The sequence below is a fragment of the Lithobates pipiens genome, unplaced genomic scaffold (genome assembly GCF_037356315.1).
Source record: "Lithobates pipiens isolate NorthernLeopardFrog02 unplaced genomic scaffold, aLitPip1_a1.2 Scaffold_1, whole genome shotgun sequence".
Taxonomy (NCBI): domain Eukaryota; kingdom Metazoa; phylum Chordata; class Amphibia; order Anura; family Ranidae; genus Lithobates; species Lithobates pipiens.
The window spans coordinates 240,859,928-240,883,136 of record NW_027507685.1 but is presented as its reverse complement, the minus strand read 5'-3'; the positions used below and the strand labels follow the sequence as shown (position 1 = coordinate 240,883,136).

At 47.3% G+C, this 23,209-nt stretch overlaps 1 protein-coding gene across 2 annotated transcripts in view; it reads right to left on the bottom strand.

The window, feature by feature from the left end:
- GABBR1 (gamma-aminobutyric acid type B receptor subunit 1) overlaps positions 1–23,209 on the bottom strand; it is a 345,365-nt gene that overhangs the window by 261,131 nt on the left and 61,025 nt on the right. For both annotated transcript variants that reach the window (XM_077484771.1, XM_077484772.1), the window contains one exon: positions 3,913–4,101. In XM_077484771.1, coding sequence (XP_077340897.1) covers positions 3,913–4,101 — 189 coding nt within the window. The remainder of the gene's footprint in view (positions 1–3,912; positions 4,102–23,209) is intronic.

The window sequence follows — 23,209 nt, the reverse complement described above, 5'->3', positions numbered from 1 at the left end:
TTCACCGCCCCTTTATTTGTATTTTTTTTATCACTTTATTCCTATTACAAGGAATGTAAACATCAATTATAATAGAAATAAGTAAGACAGGTCCTCTTTATTGAGAGATCTGGTGGTCAAAAAGACCCCAGCTCACTCATTTACCCTTAGAAGCAAAAAAAAAAAAAAAACTATAAAAATGTTGAAAAAAAATTCTTTATGCCTGAGAACTAGAAGTGAGGTTAAAGGTCACTCCGGTCCTCCAAGGGCATAGAGCTGAGTGGGGGCCATGTTGCCCTCACTCAACTGCCTGCTTAGCCATTTACCGATGGCTCCAATAAACGTGAAAATGACCGGGAAGCGATGGGGGGTGTTCACCTCTCCTGCCGCCTCCAAAAGTGATCCGAATGTGCTGTCGAGATCACTTTTATCAGTCGCTGAATTGCCCACAGAAAATAGAAATGATACAAGAGTTATGCTGTTAGCTGCTGCCATAACCCCGGGATTAAACGTCAAAAATTAATAACATATATATATACTGTGGTCGGTTGGCAAGTATGTTGCCACCCTCGTAACACATGTGTGTCAACAAATGGGTGGACTTTATCGCCCACATGTGTTACTGGGCAGCCATTGTTGCTGTGCTCAGACGCACGTTCCCAGCACAGAGACCGATTCTGGGTAAAAACCTAAGGGACCTTTCATACTGCAGGTTCCTACAGGGGTACCGCTACACTTGGGGGCTCATCCCGGATTGAAGACAGCTCTTGGTCCGGGACCGGATTCCAATCATGTGACCACTTTGACAGCTAATCACATGATCGCCAATCCTTCCTGCCCCCTCCAGGTGTACAGACCCCAGTAAAGAGACATCAGGGCTAGGTGGGAAGGGATTAACGTCAGTTTGACATCACTTCATTCACTAAGCTAAGTGAATTTTTTCTTTGCCCAGTGAAATTTCACTTACCTTGGTGAAGGAGGTGAAGTTGGGCTAACTTCAACCAACCGAGTGAACATGCTCTACTGCTCCTTTATTTAATTCAGGTTTGCAAATATGAATTTAGGCTAATAAGAAAGCCCCGCACTAGCTGCTCTTGTTGGTAGCTCCTGGACAGATATTATGTCTGCTAGTGGTGGGGAGGTGGGGAATAAATCTTTCTCATTCAACTTTATGGGGGGGGCATTTATTGCACAGCTGTTCAGCTATCAAAACTGAATATAAATTTGCTGTGTGTGAATAAGGCAAAAACAAAATGTAATTTATTGAAAAAAAAAAGACTGTGAATGGGGAAAATACCGCATTATGGCCACTAGACGGAGCTGTGGAGCATACTTATTTATTTTATTATACTCATCGCCATCTAGTGGCCATATTGCAGGATTTTCTTAATTCGCACTCTTAATCTTTTTTTTTCGGAATGTCATCCACCAGGCTCCCTGTAGCACCAGATGACCACTTAGTTTGCTACCAACAAACTAAACAAAGAAGTGACCCAGCAAATCACCGGATCGCTGCATCACCTCCCAAATGCCATTTTAACAGAGCAGAAGCCCCACTCTTTCATGTGTAGTGGCAGCTATGATCTGCCCCACCTGCCTACACATCTTTGTGAAAAAATGGGCAAACTGTTGGATTCAAAACTTCCCATGACAAGAACAGCGACACATTTATTTTAACCTATTGTCTGGGTTGTGCCCTCCTCCATCACTGTAGAACTACAAAAAGGAGCGCCAGACCAAATCCAAATGAAAGAGCCCAAGATCATTTTAATAGTTGGCTAAAAAAAAAAAGTCCTATAAAAACAGCCAACGCGTTTCGAGAGCAACACCACTCCTCCTTCATCAGGGCTCAACACAGGATAAAACTCAGATGGTCTTGTGCTTCTTCCCATATTTTTCCAGCTTGAGCTACTGGGTGCCTATCAAGGGAAGTCTTACTGTGTGAGAGTCCCCTCACCAGAGCTATTGAGCTTGTTTGACGTATTCTTTCATCTCATTACACATGCAAGTCTAAAACCTTCCAACCCCTCTTTGAGTATCTTATTCTGGACTCCATTCAGAAACCCAATGAGCACCCAGGGCATAGATACAAGGGGGAAAGGGTCCAAACCCTTCCGAGCAAATGTTGTGTGAAAGTTTTCAACCACCTCTGAGTTCACTCCACTCATAAGGGTGCCCCGGTATAGGGCAACAATGCTGGAATTCCATGTCACCACCCCTTTCTACATCTAAAAAAGCACCCAGTCCAACCTGGCCTTCTGCTTTCCCCCCCAAAGCCTGACAGATTCCGAGGGAGTGGTCATCACCTCATTTGGTGGGGGGGGGGCTGATGAGACTACCCTGCCTAAAGCATGGTTGGGTGTTCTGAATGTTTGGGTGACAACTAGTGGATGTCCAGAAGGTGGGGTGACAAATGAGGTTAGTTACTGGTGACCTCTGCATTCTGTTAGACAATACCGATCCCTGCACTTAGTAATACTAACTCCTGACCCCTACACTGTGTTACATAGTACTAACCCCTGTACTCTTGTGTTGCTTACTCCCGACCCCTGCACATTGTGGGTTACTTACTCCTGACCCCTATACATTGTGTGTTACTTACTCCTGAACCCTACACAATGCATTGCTTAATCCTGACCCCCTTAGTCCTGAACCCCCTGTGTTATTTACTCCTACCTGCACTTTGTGCATTACTTACTCCTGACCCCTGTACATTGTGTGTTACCTACTCCTGAACCCTGCACATTGTATGTTACTTACTCCTGACCCCTGTACATTGCGTGTTACCTACTCCTGAACCCTGCACATTGTATGTTACTTACTCCTGACCCCTGCACATTGCGTGTTACCTACTCCTGACCCCTGCACATTGAGTGTCACCTACTCCTGACCCCTGCACATTGCGTGTTACCTACTCCTGACCCCTGCACATTGAGTGTCACCTACTCCTGACCCCTGCACATTGCGTGTTACCTACTCCTGACCCCTGCACATTGTGTTACCTACTCCTGACCCCTGCACATTGCGCGTTACTTACCTGACCTCCTTAGTCCTGACCCCCTGTGTTATTTACTCCTACCTGCACTTTGTGTGTTACTTACTCCTGAGCCCTGAAAACTGTGTTACTTACACCTGACCCTTACATTCTGTGTTACTAACTCCTGACTCTTACACTCTGTGTTACTTACTCCTAACCTTTGTACTCTTTCTTAATTCTGAACCCTGCACCCTTCTTTACTTTTTCCTGACCCCTACACTTTGTGTTACTTACTCCTAACCCTTGTATTCTGTGTGGTACTTACTCCTGACCCCTGCACTGTGAGGAACTACAACATATATACTGGTATATTTTTTCAAACTTTGGTATGTTGGCTAAATAAACTCTTATATTTTGAGAGAGGTGAACCACCCAGGCCATAACGTGATCACCTCCCCCATACCCCCGAGCACTTGCTTAAGCTGCCAGGCACATTGGCCAAAGAATACTGCTTTGCTTTTGCTCTGTCGGTTTGGCAGTGCGGGAAGCAATACGGTAATCCGGTGATGGCACAGTCCCTTCCTTGTTACCTTTCCAATAGTAAACAATATGGTTAAATGAGCACCACCAACCACAGGTGTTAGAAGAAGCCCAGCATTGAACCAATATGTCCTCTGCTGTGGGCTCCAGGCGCCATCTTGGGGTAGCCTGTGCCTAGCAATAGAACAAGGTGAAAAGATGCAGCGTTGCCTGTTGCCTTTAAACCTCTGCCACATGGCATGCACCCCATACACACTGAGATTTGCCTGGTTCAGACAGTTTGAACAGAAAGAAACATGATGTCTGTCCTACAGAAACCAAATTTTGGGCAGAGTCCCAGGAGTATGTCTGTGGGTCCCTTAGAACATCCAGCATGGTCCCCCCATTATACCATCAGTTTTACCTTCTCATCTCACCTTGGCAGGTAGGTTTAGGGTGGTCCCATTTCCCGGCTTTGGTACACATGCTGTGACTGGAGCCCACCAGCAGGAAGCCTGGGTCACATCGGAACCGGATGCTTGTGCCTTCCATTGGTACTCGGCCCATCGCGCTGACATCCACCTGCCCGTTCTCCAGCTTCAGGTGCATACGTGGGCAGGTGGGCACTACGAGAGAGGAGGAAAAACAAGAGTCAGCCACCAATTTAATATAGAATGCCCCTTTGGCTAGGCTGTTCTAGGCTAAAGCCCAATGTGGCTAATTTAGACCCAATAGAGAACTCCAGCCCAAACCGTTTTCTAGTTTAAGATAAGAAGAGTGGTAAAGTAAGAAAGCTGCTTTGAATGCTGTCTGCATTTTGACTGGTGATATTTTCTATCACTTCCTGTCCCAAAAAACAGGAAGTAAGAGGAAATTTCTCTTAAGGCTGGGTTCACACTGCTGCGGGGGGAGATCCGGATGTGATTCGCACAGCAAATCACATCCGATCTCCGTAGCGATGCGAGTTCAGCCATACAGATAGTATGGCTGAATTCGCATCGCTCCCGCAGCAAACTCGCACGGGACCCTTTTTTGGGTCCGCAACAGAATCGGATCGCATGGGGGTTCACACCATGCGATCCGATTCCTGTGCGAGTCGGCAGATCGCACTGCGATATGCCGACGGATCTGGGGGTGTCATTAACATAACATTGACACTCCCAACCGTCCGCATAGGGCAGTGTGAACTGCCGGCGGGAGGTGTGCGATGCGGGTAAACGCCGCGGATTCGCGGCGTTCCCGCATCGCTATAGTGTGAACCCGGCCTAATTGAAGGAAAACCCCAGCTTTGACAGCAGACACCAGAACAAGTGTCCCCATTGGAAGAATTCCCTTCTACTGCTGTTCTGGTGAAAGCTGAAAAAAAAAATTTGAATTCTCATCACTCACCATGTCCAATGGGCTCAGGACAGAAAAGTTTTAACTTTCCCCGCGCCATTTGAAAGTAAAAAAAATAAAAAAATAAAATTAAAAATAAAATTAAAAATAAAAAAGTGTCTGGATGTCCAATTTAAGGCTGCCTTTAAAAGAGAAGTATGGGTTTTGCAGCTGCATACCTCCCAAAATTTTGAGATGGGAATGAGGGACACTTACTAACAAAGGTATGTAGGCAATAGGACACGCCCCCTGCCACACCCCCTTAAAGGAGAATTAATTAAAAAAAAAAGTTAATTAAATACACAAGGGCTTTCTTTTACCACTACTATTCCCATATATTGGCCTTTAAAATGTACAAATGCAGCAATTTAGAAATCAGATGAAAGGTTTAGCGCCGGGAAACACTTTTTGAAAGATAAAAAGTGCATTTTATATACAACTATATGGATCAGACCAAAATGAGGGACACATGAGGAGGAATGAGGGACAGAGAGACATTGCTCCAAATCAGGGACAGTCCCTCAAAATCAGGGACAGTTGGGAGCTATGCAGCTGTCCCCCCGCCATCCCTGCACTGAGAACCGAGCCACCGGACATCGCAGACGGCTCGGTTCTCACTCCCCCCCGAGCAGGGCGATGCTGACTGTCAGTCAGCATCGCTCCTTCTCTGCTCCTCCACACTCATTGGAGTGCTGAGCTGTGGAGGGACGGGGAGCTGCTGTCTCAGTGGCTCACTAAGACGTTGTACACTATATTACCAAAAGTATTGGGACGCCTGCCTTTACACACACACACATGAACTTTAATGGCATCCCAGTGTAGCGCCGGTACTCCTAATGAGTACGCGCTATGTGTTCAAATTTAGTTTTTGCTCAAAAGTGTAAAAAGTTTTTGGGTTAATTGTGCTAAATTGTACTTTGGCATCAGTTTGGCTGTGCTGTGTGGAAGTTCTGCCTGGTCATAGATGGGGTTGTTGAAGCTATAGAACGCAGTCTGGTTGGACGCATTGGGTACCAATCTCTATCTCTGAGCCAATCAGTGGGCGCGTTTGTCTCACTGCGTAATCTGGGAAGGGGTACTTAAGGAGGGATTCCACCTATAAAAAAAATATTAAAAGCCAGCAGCTATAAATACTACAGCTGCTGACTTTTAATAAATGGACACTCACCTGTCCCGGGGTCCATCGATCCCAGCAGCCGAGGCCGATCGATCGCTCGGCTCTCGGCTGCTGCCGCCACCATTCTAGGTGAGGGAATCAGGAAGTGAAGCGAATCGGCTTCACTTCCCGGTTCCCTACTGTGCATGCGCGATTCGCGCAGCGCAATAGGAATTGTCCGCGCTGTCTCTGAGACCCGTGTGTGTCCCAGCAGACAGCGCAGCAGGACAGGAAATGGCGTAGACTCCCACGGGAGTCTATGCCCGGAAGTGGGTGTAAATACCTGTCTTTGACAGGTATCTCCACCCCCCTCCCCCCTGAAAGGTGCCAATTGTGACACCGGAGGGGGGGGAGGGTTCCAATCAGCGGAAGTTCCACTTTAGGGTGGAATCCCGCTTTAAGGTGCCGAAGTCATGTGGTTCTGGGTTCCAGTCCAGAAGTTGTTACTGACTCCTCCTGACCAGCCCCCAGAGAACCTCTTGGCCTGGGGTGCGGATCCATCTGTTCCCGAGCCTCAGAACTGGCTAGTTCGAGGCGCAGTAACTGGAGGAAGGATTCTGAGGTGTTCCAGTGCCGTCTCGGATTTTGGAGAGGCCCAGCAACTCTACATGCAACCAGGGGAGGACTCTTCAGTAAGAGGGCCAAGCACAAGGCTGGCTGCTCGGTAAGGCCGCGTACACACGGGCGGATTGTCTGCCCAACTAAGTTCGTCAGACAATCCGACAGACAGTCCGTTCAAAATTTGCATGAACGGACTTGACCACACACGATGAACAGACAGTCCGCTGAAAGCTTGCGTGATGACGTGTACATCACGTACGACGGGACTAGAAAAACGACGTCCAATACACTGCAATGCAACCTTCGGCTGTGTAAATCCTTTCTGAGCATGCGCCATACTTAGTCCGTCCAACTTGCCTACACACGAGTGGACTGTCCGCTGAAACCAAGTTTGGACGGTCAAAACCAAGTTTGAACGGACTGTCTTACGGAAATTCCGTAAGACTTTGTTCGTCAGATTGTCCGCTGAAAAAGTCCGCTGAAGCCCACACACGAGCGGATTGTCCGCTGAAACACGGTTCAGCGGACTAAGTTGGACAGACAATCCGCCCGTGTGTACGCGGCCTTAGAGTTTGGAAGCTGAGCTGCCATGGACATTGAATCCACAATTCTTACAGTATCGCCGGACCGGTTGAAAGATTCTGGTACAGTAAGAAAAGTTCCTACTTCTACCCTTCCAGTTGTAACTAAGTTTCCAACCAAGTTTGCTTGAGAGACTTTGAAAAGCCTGTTGGCTGCTAAACCCAAACTTAAGGATTTATCCAACAGCTAAAGAGTCCAGTTGCGAGCGGCTGTTCTCTGGATTGTGTACAGAGAGAGAGACTTTTGTTGAAGTCGGCAGTTCCAAGCACCTGAGCTAAACTCTACCCTGATACCCTCTATTCACAACTTAGAGAATGAGTTTGTTCAACTGTTTTATGCAAAATAAAAATCCTAACAAGGAATTCAAGTGTCGCTCTCTACAGTTACTGGGTTATCAACCCTGGGAACCCCTAGACAAGGACAACGGGTACGAGCTGGTGGAGGTAATCGGTAAGCCCAGAAAAATTCAGCAGCTCCTTCGGGTGTTAGTGCTACACCAGTCTTAGTCCGGAGGGTTCAATATGGAGTTGGCCCACCCTTTGCAGCTATAATAGCTTGAACTCTTCTGGGAAGGTCGTCCACAAGGTTTAGGAGATGTGTCTATGGGAATGTTTGACCATTCTTCCAGAAGAGCATTTGTGAGGTCAGGCACTGATATTGGATGAGAAGGCCTGGCTCGCAGTCTACACTCCAATTCATCCCAAAGGTGTTCTTTCAGGTTGAGGACCTTGCTTTGTGCACTGGTGTGCAGTCATATTGGAACAGGAAGGAGCCATCCCCAAACTGTTGCCACAAAGTTGGGAAGCATAAAATTGTCCAAAATGTCTTGGTATGCTGACGCCTTAAGAGTTTCATTCACTGGAACTAAAGGGCCAAGCCCAACCCCTGGGAAACAACCCCACATCAGATTCCCCCTCCACAAAATGATTTGGACCAGTGCACAAAGCAAGGTCCATAAAGACATGGATGAGCGAGTCTGGGGTCGAGGAACCTGACTGGCCTGCACAGAGTTCTGACTTCAACCCAATAGAACACCTTTGGGATGAATTAGAACGCAGATTGCAAGCCAGGCCTTCTCATCCAACAACAGTGTCTGACCTCACAAATGCCTTCCCATAAGAGCTGAAGCTGTTATAGCTGCAAAGGGTGGGCCAACCCTACGGACTAATACTGGGATGCCATTAAAGTTCATGTAAAGACAGGTGTCCCAATACTTTTGACAATATAGTGTATCTAAATCAGTAGGATCAACTTCATGCACCGGTTCTGATAAGATAACACAGCAGTCAATCAAATGTTAAACTTTCTCTTTTCAGTAGTAAAAAGGTAGCACGGTTTTCATTGCAGCAACATATAAGGATTGCTAACTAGCACTACAGACATGCAAAAAAAGGCCTCTCATTCAATATTACATGGGTTTGTTTTTTAGCAAAGGCCAATTTTGCATGCCTTATGGTCTGTGCCAATGGACTTTAGTTCAAATAAGATAGATTTTCCATTCCCATACAAATCAACATAGGCCCTTAAAGTGGTTGTAAACCCTTACAAACCACTTTGACCTACAGGTAAGCCTAGATTAAGGCTTACCTGTAGGTCCAAGAAATATCTCCTAAACCTATACGGTTTAGGAGATATTTGCCCGAAGACAGGCACCGCTGTCTACGGCGCATGCGCCGTAGACAGCGGCGCGCAGGCGCACTGAGTGCGGCATTTCCAACAACGGAGCTGCCGCGCGTGTCGGCTCCCGTGCGCATGCGCGGGAGTGACATCATCGCGCCTCCCCCGAATGACAGCGGCGGAGCTGCGAGACCCCACCGAAAAAGATGGATGCGCCGGACTACAGGGGACAGCGGTGACATCGCTGGCTCCTGTGTCAGGTAAGTGACACATAATGGGCTACTATGCGATGCATAGTAATCCATTATGCTTTACCTTTGCAGGGAATGAAAGAGGAAGTAAACTCATCAGGGTTTACTTCCTCTTTAACCACTTGAGACCCGCGCTATAGCCGAATGACGGCTACAGCGCGGATCTCCTTTTCCGGGACCACGTCTATTGATGTAGTCCCGTGCACGAGCGGCCTGCGCGCCCCCTGACGGGCGCGCTCTGTGATCGGCGAGTCTACGAGACTCGCCTGATCACCGATCCGTGCAAGGGGTCGATCCCGACCCCTTATCATGTGATCAGCTGTCAGCCAATGACAGCTGATCATGTGATATAACGGAGCCGGTAATCGGCTATTATTCCTCCTCGCGCTGTCAGCGCGAGGAGAAAAAAAAAAGCCGATCACCGGCGGCCGTGATCGGGACATCAGTCCCGATCACGGCCAGCCCTGCTAGTGCCCACCTGCCCCCTGCCAGTGCCCACCTGCCCCCTGCCAGTGCCACATTAATAAAAAGTAAGTGCCCCCCGTCAGTGCCACCCAGCAGTGCCCACAGTGCCACCCAGCAGTGCCCACAGTGCCTCCCAGCAGTGCCCACAGTGCCACCCAGCAGTGCCACCCAGCAGTGCCCACAGTGCCACCCAGCAGTGCCCACAATCTGCCTTAACAAATGTGCTGCACCCCAGGGCCACATATCCGTGCCCATCAGTGTCATCTACCAGTGCCCAGCAGTGCCGCCCATCAGTGCCCAGCAGTGCCACCTATCAGAGCCACCTATCAGTGCCACCTATCAGTGCCCATCAGTCCCATCTATCAGTGGTACCTATCAGTGCCCATCCGTGCCACCCATCTGTGCCACCCATCCGTGCCATCTTATCTGTGCCCATCTTTGCCCATCAGTGCCGCCTTATCTGTGCCCATCGGTGCCGCCTTATCTGTGCCTATTAGTGCCGCCTTAACTATGCCTATCAGTGCCCACCAGTGCAGCCTATCAGTGCCCACCAATGCAGCCCATCAGTGCCCACCAATGCAGCCCATCAGTGCCCACCAGTGCAGCCTATCAGTGCCCACCAGTGCAGCCTATCAGTGCCGCCTCATCAGCGCACTTCAATAAAGGAGAAAAATGACCCGTTTGCAAAATTTTATAACAAACTATTAAACATGATTTTTTTTTTTTTTGCATCTTTTTTGGTTTGTTCAGCAAAAAATAAAACTCCGAGCTGTAACTAAATACCACCAAAAGAAAGCTCTATTTGTGGGAAAAAAAATGATAAAAATTTCATTTGGGTACAGTGTTGTATGACCGTGCAATTGTCATTCAAAGTGCATCAGCGCTGAAAGCTGAAAATTGGTCTGGGACTGAGGGGGGTTTAAGTGCCCAGTAAGCAAGTGGTTAAAGTGCATGTTCTGGAAAAATTTGACTTGGGTGGGCATTTCTTATATGACCTGGTCTCCTGTTTGAGCAGCAGAAAAGAAAATAAAAGAATATAAAACATTGTTTTGCTTTTATTGTACAGTGCAGCCAGTCTACTATGAGGTCCCAATACAGTACAGTCACCTTACTTCCAAGGTCCCAATAGCATCTAATTTATCTATGGAGTGTAATTACATTGCCTTGAAAAAGTATTCATAACCCTTGAAATTTTCCATATTTTGTCATGTTACAACCAAAAACATAAATGTATTTTATTGGAATTTCATGCGATAGACCAACACAAAGTGGCACATAATTGGGAAGTGGAAGGAAAATGATAAATGGTTTTCAAACTTTTTTTTACAAATAAATATGTGAAAAGTGTGGCGTGCATTTGTATTCAGCCCCCTTTACTCTGATACCCCTAACTAAAATCTAGTAGAACCAATTGCCTTCAGAAGTCACCTAATTAGTAAATAGAGTCCCCCTGTGTGTAATGTAATGTCAGTATAAATACAGCTGTTCTGTGAAGCCCTCAGAGGTTTGTTAGAGAACCTTAGTGAACAACCAGCATAATGAAGGCCAAGGAACACACCAGACAGGTCAGTGTAAAAGTTTAAAGCAGGGATTAGGTTATAAAAAAATATCCCAAGCTTTGAACATCTCACTGAGCTCTGTTCAATCCATAATCCGAAAATGGAAAGAGTATGGCACAACCGCAAACCTACCAAGATACGGCCATCCACATAAACTGACCGGGCCGGGCAAGGAGAGCATTCATCAGAGAAGAGCCAAGAGGTCCATGGTGACTCTGGAGGAGCTGCAGAGATCCACAGCTCAGGGGGGAGAATCTGTCCACAGGACAACTATTAGTCGTCTCTCCACAAATCTGCCCTTTATGGAAGAGTGACAAGAAGAAAGACATTGGTGAAAGAAAGTCATAAGAAGTCCAGTTTGCAGTTTGCGGGAAGCCACGTGGGGGACACAGCAAACATGTAAAAGAAGGTGCTCTGGTCAGATGAGACCAAAATTGAACTTTTTGGCCTAAAAGTAAATGTGTGGCGGAAACCTCGTACACACGAACGGATTTTCGGCAGGGAATTGTGTGATGACAGGCTGTTTGCCTAAAATCCGACCATTAGTACGCTCCATCAGACAATTGGATGTCAGGCTAGTAAATTTCTGGCGGACAATGGTCTGTTGTCAGATTTTCCTATCATGTGTACACGATGTGTGACAAGACTTGAAAATTGTTATTTACAGACTCTCTTGATCCAACCTGACAGAGCTTGAGCTATTTTGCAAAGAAGAATGGGAAAAAGTTTCACTCTAGATGTGCAAAACTGGTAGAGACATCCCCAAAAAGACTTGCAGCTGTAATTGCAGTGAAAGGGGGTTCTACAAAGTATTGACTCAAGGGGGCTGATTACAAATGCACGTTATCATTTTCCTTTTACTTCCCAATTATGTGCCACTTTGAGTTGGTCTATCACATAAAATTCCAATAAAATACATTTACATTTTTGGTTGTAACATGACAAAATGTGGAAAATTTCAAGGGGTATGAATACTTTTTCAAGGCACTGTACTTTAGCATGAGGACCCACTAGAGTGCATCCACTCAACCATGAGGTCCCACTAGAGTGTAGTCTCTCTACCATAAAGTCTCAATAGCGTGCAGTCACTTTACCATGAGGTCCCAAAGGAGTGCAATCACTCTAATGACCCGTACACATGATCAGAAATTCCCCCAGCAAAAGTCCGATCAGAGCTTTTGGTCGGAAAATGCGACCGTGTGTATGCTCCAGCGGACTTTTGCTGGCGGAATTTCGGGCAGCAAAAGATTGAGAGCATGTTCTCAATTTTTCAGTAGGAAAAAGTTCAGATCGGAAATTCCGCTAGTCTGTACAAATTCCAATGTGCAAAATTCCTATGGATGCTTGGAAACCATTCGATGCATGCTCGGAAACATTGAACTTAATTTTCCCGGCTCGTCGTAGTGTTGTACGTCACCACGTTCTTGATGGTCGAAAGTTCAGAGAACTTTTGTATGACCGTGTTTATGCAAGCCAAGCTTGAGCGGAATTCCGTCTGAAAAAGCATCCAAGATTTTTCAGATGGAAAATCCGCTCGTGTGTACAGGGCATAAGGTGAGGTCCCAATACAGTGCAGCCACTCTACTATGAAGCTCCATTAGAGTGCTGTCACTCTGCCATGAGATCCCAATAGAGTGCAGCCACTCTACTATAAGGTTCCATGAGAGTACATTCACTCTACTGTGAGATCCCAATAGCCTACAGTTTCTTTATCAAAACATCAAAATAGAGCATAATCACTCTACTTTTAAGGCTCAATAGAATCCATCCAGTGCAGTCACGTTTCCATGAAGTTCCAATAGAGTGCTGTCACTATTACTAAGAGGTCCCAATCGTGTGAAGCCACTCCACCATGAAGTCCCAATAGGGTACCATCACTCTAAATACGAATTAAAAAAAAACGCCTCTAAGTGTAATAAGACCAATAATTTATCACACCCAATGTAGGGCCACTAACATTTTCATAGCTAATAAACAGGCTCTATGGCAAGATGGAAGTTCGCCAAGAGATGGAAGCCAGGCCTCACGCCAATCATTCACCGGAGATAGAAAGTCGCCCATTGTCTACCTGGATGTCTGTGAAGTGCAGTGTGGAATGCAGGGCAGGCGGATGATGTCACTGAAAACCAAGCATTCTGGTCTTTCACGTCGTCCCGTCGATGCCACATTCCACTTCACAGACATCCAGGGAGACCCCGGCCGACTTCCTCTCCATCTCCAGTGAATGACTGGCGTGAGACCCGGCTTCCATCGCTTGGCAAAAACGTCCTTTTTTGCGTCCCTGACATACCAATGAGCCTGTTTTTTTTAACTATGTGAGTGGCCCTACATTGGATGTAATAAATTATTGGTCTTACTACACTAATGCCGCGTACACACGAGCGGACTTTTCGAGGGATTAAGTCCGACAGACTTTCGAAGGAGTTCTGGCAGAATACTGACGGACTTTCCGAATGAGCGGACTTGGCCACACACAATCACACCAAACTCCGACGGATTCGAATGTGATGACGTACGACTGGACTCGAATAAGGAAGTTCATAGCCAGTAGCCAATAGCTGCCCTAGCGTCGGTTTTAGTCCGTCGGAATAGCATACACAGGAGCAAATTTTTCGGTAGGAACTGGGTCCGGCAGAGTTCTGGCGGAAAAAAAAGAAGCATGTTCCATTTCTAAAGTCTGTCAGACTTTTGTGAATCAAAAGTCCGTTGCAGCCCACACACGATCGAATAGTCTGCCGGAATCATTCCGTCAGACTTTGGATGTTGAAAAGTCCGCTCGTGTGTACGGGGCTTTAGAGGCACTTTTCCTTTGTTCTTATTTCCTGTGGGCCATAGAGTCAGCTTCCACTCCTGGACCTTATGGACTCGTTTATATTATTTTAGGAATTTATATCCTATTGAAGGTATAGGCACTTTTTGCACCTACCATCTTCTCTTTTTTTGCTCTCTCTCTCTACCATCAAACTTGAAATAGAGTATCATCACTCTACATTGAACTTGAAATAGAGTGCCATCAATCTATGCTAAACTTGAAATAGAGTGCCATCAATCTATGCTAAACTTTAAATAGAGTGCCATTTCTCTACGCTGACATCACAATAGTGCAGTCACTTAGCAATGATGTCACAAAAAAATGGTTAGTGAAAGAAACTGAGCAGCAATATATAAGGCCATATACAGCTTAATTCTGGCCTTAATGTGCATTGCCTGAGATGACTGAGCGAGGATCAGGCCATGTGGGTCTTCCTACACGAAGAACAGGTGCTCCTGACCATCGGATACACTTAAAAGAGAAGTATGGGGGGGTGGGTTCCCCCATTATGATTACCTAGGTAGATGCAGCATGGAACCAATGCTGCATTGGTCCCTAGGTGTCTCTGCACTGAGAACCGAGTGATCGAACACCGCCGATGGCTTGGTTCTCACAGCTCCCGAACAGAGAGCGGCTGACTGTCAGTCAGCTGCTCTCTGCTCTGCCCCCCGCGCTTACTGTAGAGCTGAGCTGTGGAAGGGGTGGAGTGGCCATCTCAGGCCCTCAGCGCTTCACTTTGATGGCCATCAGTCCAGGCACCTGGCCGATCCTGACTTTATTGTTGTGATGACAGGACTAATTCCAGTGACGTCAGCAGAGACTGGACTTCAGTCCGCTCTATGCTGAAAACAGATCACAGGAGTGCAAAACGAATTGCACTCCTGTGACCCATAGGAGAAGCCCAGTCAAACTCTCGGTGGACTTCTTTAACACTTTGGACACTGCCACCAGGTACTGATATTTCACCCATCTGTAAAGTAAAGGGGTTTTAACATTAATGTATGCAAGTAGAATTTATCTATGGATACGTTTATAGATGTTCCACGCAGATAGTTGTATATGTACTCCGGTAAGAGCTGCTGCCTCCACTCTGACCTTACCTAGGTAGGGTCCGTGTGAATAGTTTTGAAAGCTTTTAGTGGACGTGGCGCTGCTCTGTATTTATTTGCGTGTTAAAGTGCTGGTGCTTGTGTGCAATGCTCACAATGTGCTCAACAATGTATATAAAACAATTCCTTCCAGTAAAGTGACAAGTACTATTATTACTAGACAAATACAATTACAAATAAACAGTGCTCGAATTAAATAGAAGCTAATAAAAGTCCTGGGTGGCTTAACTCCAATGTAAAAATGCTTATACAAGCAAAGGAGAAGGCCTTCAAAAAATACAAGGCTGAGGGATCATCATCAGAATTCCAACTTTACAAAGAATGCAACAAGAAATGTAAAGGTGCAATCAGGGCAGCTAAGATAGAACATGAAAGGCACAGTAAAAAAAAAAAAAATTCCAAGAAATTATTTAAGTATATAAATAGTAAGAAAGGGAGGTCAGATTATATTGGCCCCATAAAGAATGATGAATCTGACTACTAAGGATGGAGAGATGGCAAAGGTATTGCATTTATTCTTCTCCTCAGTCATTACGAGGGAAACTGGGGGCATCAGTAACCAAAACTGCAATGTCTATCCTTATGACACGTCATAGGACGCACCCTTACGGCTAACAGAGGATAGAATTAGAAATAACCTTGAAAAAATTTAACATTAATAAGTCACCGGGGCCAGATGGCTTGCACCCGCGGGTCCTTAAGGAACTCAGTCAAGTAATTGCTAGACCATTGTTCCTAATTTTTACAAACAGTCTACTGACTGGAATGCTATAAGCAGATTGGAGAAAAGCCAATGTAGCACCAATATTTAAAAAAGGGCCAAGATATATCCCTGGGAGCTACAGACCAGTTAGCCTAATGTCAATAGTATGCAAAATCTTGGAGGGGATTAGGGATGAGCCGAACACCCCCCGGTTCGGTTCGCACCAGAACTTTCGAACGGACCCCACGTTCGTTACGAACGTTAGAACCCCATTGAAGTCTATGGGACTCGAACGTTCGAAATGGAAAGTGCTAATTTTAATGGCTAATATGCAAGATACTGTCCTAAAAAGGGTTTAGAGACCTGGCTCCTGCCCCAGGGGACATGGGTCAATGCAAAAAAAAGTTTTAAAAACGGCCGTTTTTGCGGGAGCACTGATTTTAATGACGATTAAAGTGAAAAAAAAAAAGTGAAATATTTCTTTAAATATGGTGCCTGGGGGGTGTCTGTAGTATGCCTGTGAAGTGCCACGTCTTTCCCGTGTTTAGAACAGTCCCTGCACAAAATGACATTAAACGGAAATAACACCATTTAAAACTGCTTGCGGTTTTAATGTTATATCTGGTTCCTGCAATATGGTTGAAAATCATTCAGAAAAATGGCATGGGTAGCCCTCCCTGCCCATTACCAGCCTATTTGGGTCTTGTACGCATATTAAGGGGAACCCTGTACCCATATTAAAAAAAGGAAATGCGTGTGGCCCCCAGGCCCTATATACTCAGAACAGCAGTATACAGGCGGTGCAAACAAGACAGGGACTGTGTAGGTTTGTTGTGTTAAGTTGAATCTGTTTGTAATTTTCAACTGGTACATTTTTAAAGTGAAAGTCAAAAAAACTATTTTTAAGCTTTTTGGAAAACATAGGGAAGGGTTATCACCCCTGTATAATTTGTTTTGTCGTCCATCTTTTTTCATCTCACTTGCTGCTGTCTCCTTCCGTTTGCAAGTAGGAGATGTTTGTAAGTTGGATGTTTGAAAGTAGGGGCCTGCCCTATATGCTCTGCAGAAATGGCGGAACAAGGTGTTGGTTTTGCCACAACATTGTAAGCCCTCAAAGTGACTCTTGGTGGGCGCTGGAGCGCCCTGCTGTGAACGATTATATCAAGAATTGTAATTACATGCCATTGTTGAACAGTGGTAGAAAAATTGACCTTTGGTGGTTGTGGTGCTGGTGCCACAACACTATAAGTCCTCACCGTTACTCTGGGTGGGCACAGGAAGGGGCCCTCCTGTGAAATATTATATCAAGAATTGTAATTGCATGTCCCTGTTAAACAGGGGCAGAAAAATTTGGCCTTAGGCACTGCTGCTGGTGCCACCACACTGCAACCTCTTCCATATACTCTAGTTTTTTTGCTGGAATTAGCCCTGCTGCAAAGCATTGCATCAAAAATTGTACTTAAACACCCCTGTTAAACAGGGGCAGAAAAATTGGGCCTTAGGCACTGGTGCCACCACACTGCAACCTCTGCCATATACTCTAGTTTTATTGCAGGAATTAGCCCTGCTGCAAAGCATTGCATCAAAAATTGTACTTAAACGCCCCTGTTAAACAGGGGCAGAAAAATTGGGCCTTAGGCACTGGTGCTGGTGCCACCACACTGCAACCTCTGCCATATACTCTAGTTTTATTGCAGGAATTAGCCCTGCTGCAAAGCATTGCATCAAAAATTGTAATTAAACGCCCCTGTTAAACAGGGGCAGAAAAATTGGGCTGCTGGCATCACCCAGAACCAAAAATGTTCTTCCAACATATCAGCGGAGGAGGAAGAGGATAGACAATCAACATAACAGGACAGTCACTCAGCATCAGCATAGGCAGTCTTGAAGGGATGTGGTATTTCAAAAAAAATTATTCGGTTACATCAGCTTCAGGTGCTTGGTAGCTGTGGGTGATCCAAGACTGATTCATCTTGATGAAGGTCAGTCGATCAACTGATTCGGTGGACAGGCGCACCCTGTGATCGGTAACAAAGCCACCAGCAGCACTGAAGGTGCGTTCCGAAAGAACGCTGGATGCAGGACAGGCCAGTAGCTCAATTGCATACTGTGCAAGCTCTGGCCAGTGATCCATCCTCAAGCCCAGTAAGCCAGAGGATTTTCGGTGGGAAAGGTGTCCAAGTCTGACCTTGCCCCTAGGTATTCCTGCACCATGTAAATCAGACGCTGGCGATGGGTGCTGGAACCAATCATACCTTGGGGCTGCGGACTAAAAAATTGTCTGAAAGCATCAGTCAGACGGCCACCTTCTCCACCGCTCCTTCTGACCGATGCCTCAGCAACACGTTGTCCAGGACCAGGAGTTTGTAACCTCCCAGTCTCTGGGAACGCGTTGCACAGAGCTTTCTGCAAGGCCTCCCGGAGATGTCTCATCCTCTGCTCCCTCTGCGATGGCAAGATAAGGTCGGCAACCTTACCCTTGTACCGTGGATCAAGGAGAGTGGCCAGCCAGTAATGGTCCCTCTCCTCGATCCGAAGAATACGAGGATCCTTCCGCAGGCTTTGCAGGATCAGGGAGGCCATGCAGCGTAGGTTAGCTGGGGCATTCGGTCCGGAGTCCTCTGGGTCACTAAGGACAACATGATCCGCAGCTACCTCCTCCCAGCCACGTACAAGTCCACGTGTTTCTTGGGACTGTAAATCATCCCTATAAGACTGCTGCTGCTGCTGCTGATGCTGAGTGCCAGCCTCCACCTCAATGCTGACACAATCATCCTCCTCCTCCTCTTCCTCCTCCTCATCCTCTTCCTGTGTGATGGGTGGCACAGCAGGAACACTGTCTGGATAAAGGGGGCCTTGAGAGGCAAGGAAGTCCTCCTCTTCCTGCCTCTGTTCTGCCTCAAGTGCCCTGTCCATTATTCCATGCAGCGTATGCTCCAAGAGGTGGACAAGAGGTACAGTGTCACTGATGCATGCACTGTCACTGCTCACCATCCTTGTGGCCTCCTCAAACGGTGACAGGACAGTGCATGCATCCCTGATCATGCCCCACTGGCGTGGTGAGAAAAAACCAAGCTCCCCTGACCCTGTCCTGGTGCCGTAGTCGCACAGGTACTCATTGATGGCCCTCTGCTGCGTGTGCAGCCGCTGCAGCATGGCCAATGTTGAGTTCCATCTGGTGGGCATGTCACATATAAGGCGGTTCTTGGGCAGGTTCAACTCCTTTTGGAGCTCAGCCAGCCGAGCACAGGCATTAAATGATTGGCGGAAATGCACACAGACTTTCCTGGCCTGCTTCAGGACATCCTGTAAGCCGGGGTACCTGCCCAAGAACCGCTGCACCACCAGGTTAAGGACGTGAGCTACACAGGGCACATGGGTCAGTTGTCCCTGTCGGAGGGCGGAGAGGAGGTTGGTGCCATTGTCGCAAACCACCATTCCTGGCTTAAGCTGGCGTGGCGTCAACCACCTCTCGGCCTGCCCCTGCAGAGCTGACAAAACATCCGCCCCAGTGTGGCTCCTGTCCCCCAAACAAACCAGCGCAAGCACGGCATGGCATCGTTTTGCCTGCGTACTTGCGTAGCCCCTGCAACGCCTACGGAGCACCGCTGGTTCTGAGGACAGAGCACTGGAAGAGGCCATGGAGGAAGAAGAAGAGGAGGGGGTGGAGGAGAGAGGTGTGTCACAACCAATAGTAGCATTTTGGAGGCGTGGTGGCGGAACAACCTCCAACACTACTGCACCTTGTCCTGCATCCTTCCCAGCAGCCAGAAGAGTGACCCAATGGGCCGTGAAAGACAGGTAATGTCACTGTCCATGCCTGCTGGACCATGAGTCAGCGGTAATATGCACCTTACCGCTGGCCGCCCTGTCCAGCGAGGCAAGGACATTGCCTTCCACATGCCGGTAGAGAGCCGGAATTGCCTTCCGTGAGAAAAAGTGGCGTTTGGGGACCTGCCACTGAGGAACCGCACATTGTACAAACTCACGGAAGGGGGCCGAGTCTACCAACTGAAAAGGCAGCAGTTGAAGTGCTAGCAATTTAGCCAAGCTAGCATTCAACCGCTGGGCATGTGGATGGCTGGGAGTAAACTTCTTCCGCCGGTCCAGCAGCTGGGGCAGGGACATTTGCCTGCTATAATCGGACGTGGGTGTACCGCTAGCAGAGTTCCCGGAAGCACTTGGCTGTGACACACCTAATTCTACACCTTCATTCCTCTCAGAGCAGGTTTCAGAGAGGACTGAAGGTCTAGTGGGGTTGGAGATGCCAGCTGATGAGGAGCAAGGAGAGGTCCGCTTTGTTCTTTGGTGTGGGTCTTTGAGGTACGCTTGCCAACGAGCTGCATGGCAGGTCAACATATGTCTGGTCAAGCATGTGGTGCCCAAGCGGCTGATGTTTTGGCCACGTGAGATACGCTTGAGACATATGTTGCAAATAGCAGTGGTGCGATCTGATGCACTCGTCTCAAAAAAGGCCCACACCAAAGAACTTTTAGAATAACGCGCAGAGGCAGCGCTCTGCACAGGCGGAGCTCTGCGGTGTGATTCAGTCGGTGTGCTGCCCCTAAGCTGGCCCCCGGAGGGCATCCTGCCTCGTTGGACATGTGCCTCCTCCTCCTCCTCCTCCTCCCTCCTTCCAGGCACCCACGTGGAGTCAGTGCCCTCATCATCCCCTCCCTCTTCATCGCTGTAGCAAACCTGGCAGTATGCTGCAGCTTGTGGAACATGACTGCCAGATTGCTGTCCTTCTTGAGCATCCCCTCTCTCTGCGCTCACGCTACTGCCTTCCTCTAGCTGAGTGTCATCATCAGAGCCCACCAAACACTGGGCATCCTCCTGGAGCATGTATCCAACACTGTGCTCAAAGAGTTCAGGAGACTCCTCAGGAGGACGTGGTGGGCCTAGGGAAGGAGTCACTGATGATGACATTGAGAGGAGGGAAGACGATGCGTTGGCAGCTGCTTTGCGACTACCCTGAGACTGGGTGAGAGAGGATGAGGAGGATGAAGAGGGCTTGGTCATCCACTCTACCAAGTCATTGGCATGTTGCGGTTCAACATGTCCAGCTGCCGAAAAGAAGGACAAGCATGTCCCATGGCCACGTGCTGATGACAATGCACCGCGTCCACGACCAGCACTGTTGTCTCTAGACACAGAGCCTGCTTGCCCTCATTTATCGGCTGGCGCCTGTCTGCCTCTCCTTGCTGGCCTTCCAGACATGGTAATGGCCTGAAGGGAGTTGGGTAAAACAGCAGTTGGGTAGTTTATATTGTGCTGGAGGCACACACAACTTCCAATAACTCCTGCAGATGGCAATTGGGCTCAAATAGAGAACAGCTATGTAGGTGGATTATAGCGGTATGTACTGGGTACAGAGCACGCAGACAGCACGCACTATCTCCTAACACTACTGACTGCAAGCTCTATTATTAACGATAGATCACTAGCTATATAGGTTAGGTGAATATCGCGGTGTATACTGCGGTCAGGGCACGCAGACAATAACCAGAAAACAGCAGAGATAAAGGGGTATATACAGATGTATACTGTGCTGTGCTGGAGGCACACACAACTTCCAATAACTCTTGCAGATGGCAATTGGGCTCAAATAGAGAACAGCTATGTAGGTGGATTATAGCGGTATGTACTGGGTACAGAGCACGCAGACAGCACGCACTATCTCCTAACACTACTGACTGCAAGCTCTATTATTAAAGATATATAAATATAGTGAAGTGAATAGTAAATATAGTGGTGTATACTGCGGTCAGGGCACAGACAATAACCACTACACAACAGCAAGATAGGAAATCAGCCAAAAACGATCGGTGTGTACTGTGTTGAAGGTACACAGAACACCCACTGCTTCAGATGCTAACACACTACACGAGGCCGCCTCAATGGCGGCCTTATATAGTGTGGGGCGTGCACTACACAGCCTCAGCTATGATTGGCCACAGGCATCCTGCCTGTGGCCAATCATGGCTCTCCTCGCTGCTGGCGCTGCGATTGGCCAAGCATGCGGGGTCACAGTGCATGCTTGGCCAATCATGAGCCAGCAATGCACTGCGCTATCGCAGTGCATTGTGGGCCGTGAGCGCCATGCGAATTTTGACGCGAACGGACCAAGTGTTCGGATTTCGCCGAATGGACGAACAGCCAATGTTCGAGTCGAACGTACGTTCGACTCGAACACGAAGCTCATCCCTAGAGGGGATGATAAGGAAACTATATACAAGATTTTAGTAATGAAAACGGTATCATTGGCAGTAATCAACATAGATTCATTGTCAGGGCTGGCTTAGCCCTTCCTTCTTTGGACCGGCTGCTCAGCTGTCGGCTAATTGCCAGCTCTCATCTCTCTCCACAGTTACCCAGCTGTTCCTGATCCTGCTCGTCTGACCTGCCTACTTAAAGCTGTCCAGCTCACTTCATCTCTGCCTTCGCCTTGGTCACATCACAAGAAACCATCTCCTGCGTACATGTTTAAAGACTGGCTTGCTGATATCCCTTCTGGCTCCTTATCCTGCTTGCTGTTCCTCCACTTGGATCCCTGACTTCTGGCCTGGCTGATTACCCGATCTGGTTATTGAACTCTGGCCTGGCTGACTACTCGATCCGGTTACTGGACTCTGGCTATACTTTGACTACGCTTACTCTATTTACCTTTTTATTTTTATTTAATAAACAAGTGTGATTTAATCGTACTTTTGTCTCAGTCTGATTCATGGTTTCTGACATTCATATAGATTCGTTCTTGCCAAACCAACCTGTTAACCTTCTATGAGGAGGTAAGCTGCCATCTAAATAGAGGAAGGACCGTGGACGTGGTGTATTTGGATTTTGCAAAGGCATTTGATACAGTTCCCCATAAACGTTTACTGTACACACTAAGGTCTGTCGGCACTGACCAAAGGGCGAGTACATGGATTGAAAACTGGCTACAGAGGCGAGTTCAGAGGGGGGTGATAAATGGGGAGTACTCGGAATGGTCCGGTGTGGAAATCGGGATCCCCCAGGGTTCTCTCCTGGCACCAATCCTATTTAATTTATTCATAAACAATCTGGAGGATGGGAGAAACAGCTAAACCTCAGTATTTGCAGACGATACTAAGTTAAGCAGGGCAATAATTTCTCCGCAGGATGTGGAAACCTTCCAAGAAGATCTGAACAAATTAATGTGGTGGGCAACTACATGGTAAATGAGGTTTAATGTAGAAAAATGTAAAATAATGCATTTGGGTAAGGAAATACTCTTACATTTTGTTTAAAAATATTGAGCAGTAAAACGTGAAGTTCGGGATTCTCATGCATTCTACGGACAAAACAGGTCGTGATGCAATGACGCTGAGGCTCCGCCCTACACTGGATACAAAGGATCGATTTCCAATGAAGAAGCTGTGGGTGTGTCAGCTTCTTCATTGGAAACTGATCATTTGTATCAGAAGAGGCAATTACCACACAGTATATATTCTAGGAAGTGTAGCAAGATGGCGCCGCTGCCAATGATGTTGTGCTGACAAAACATTTAGGGTGGAGCCT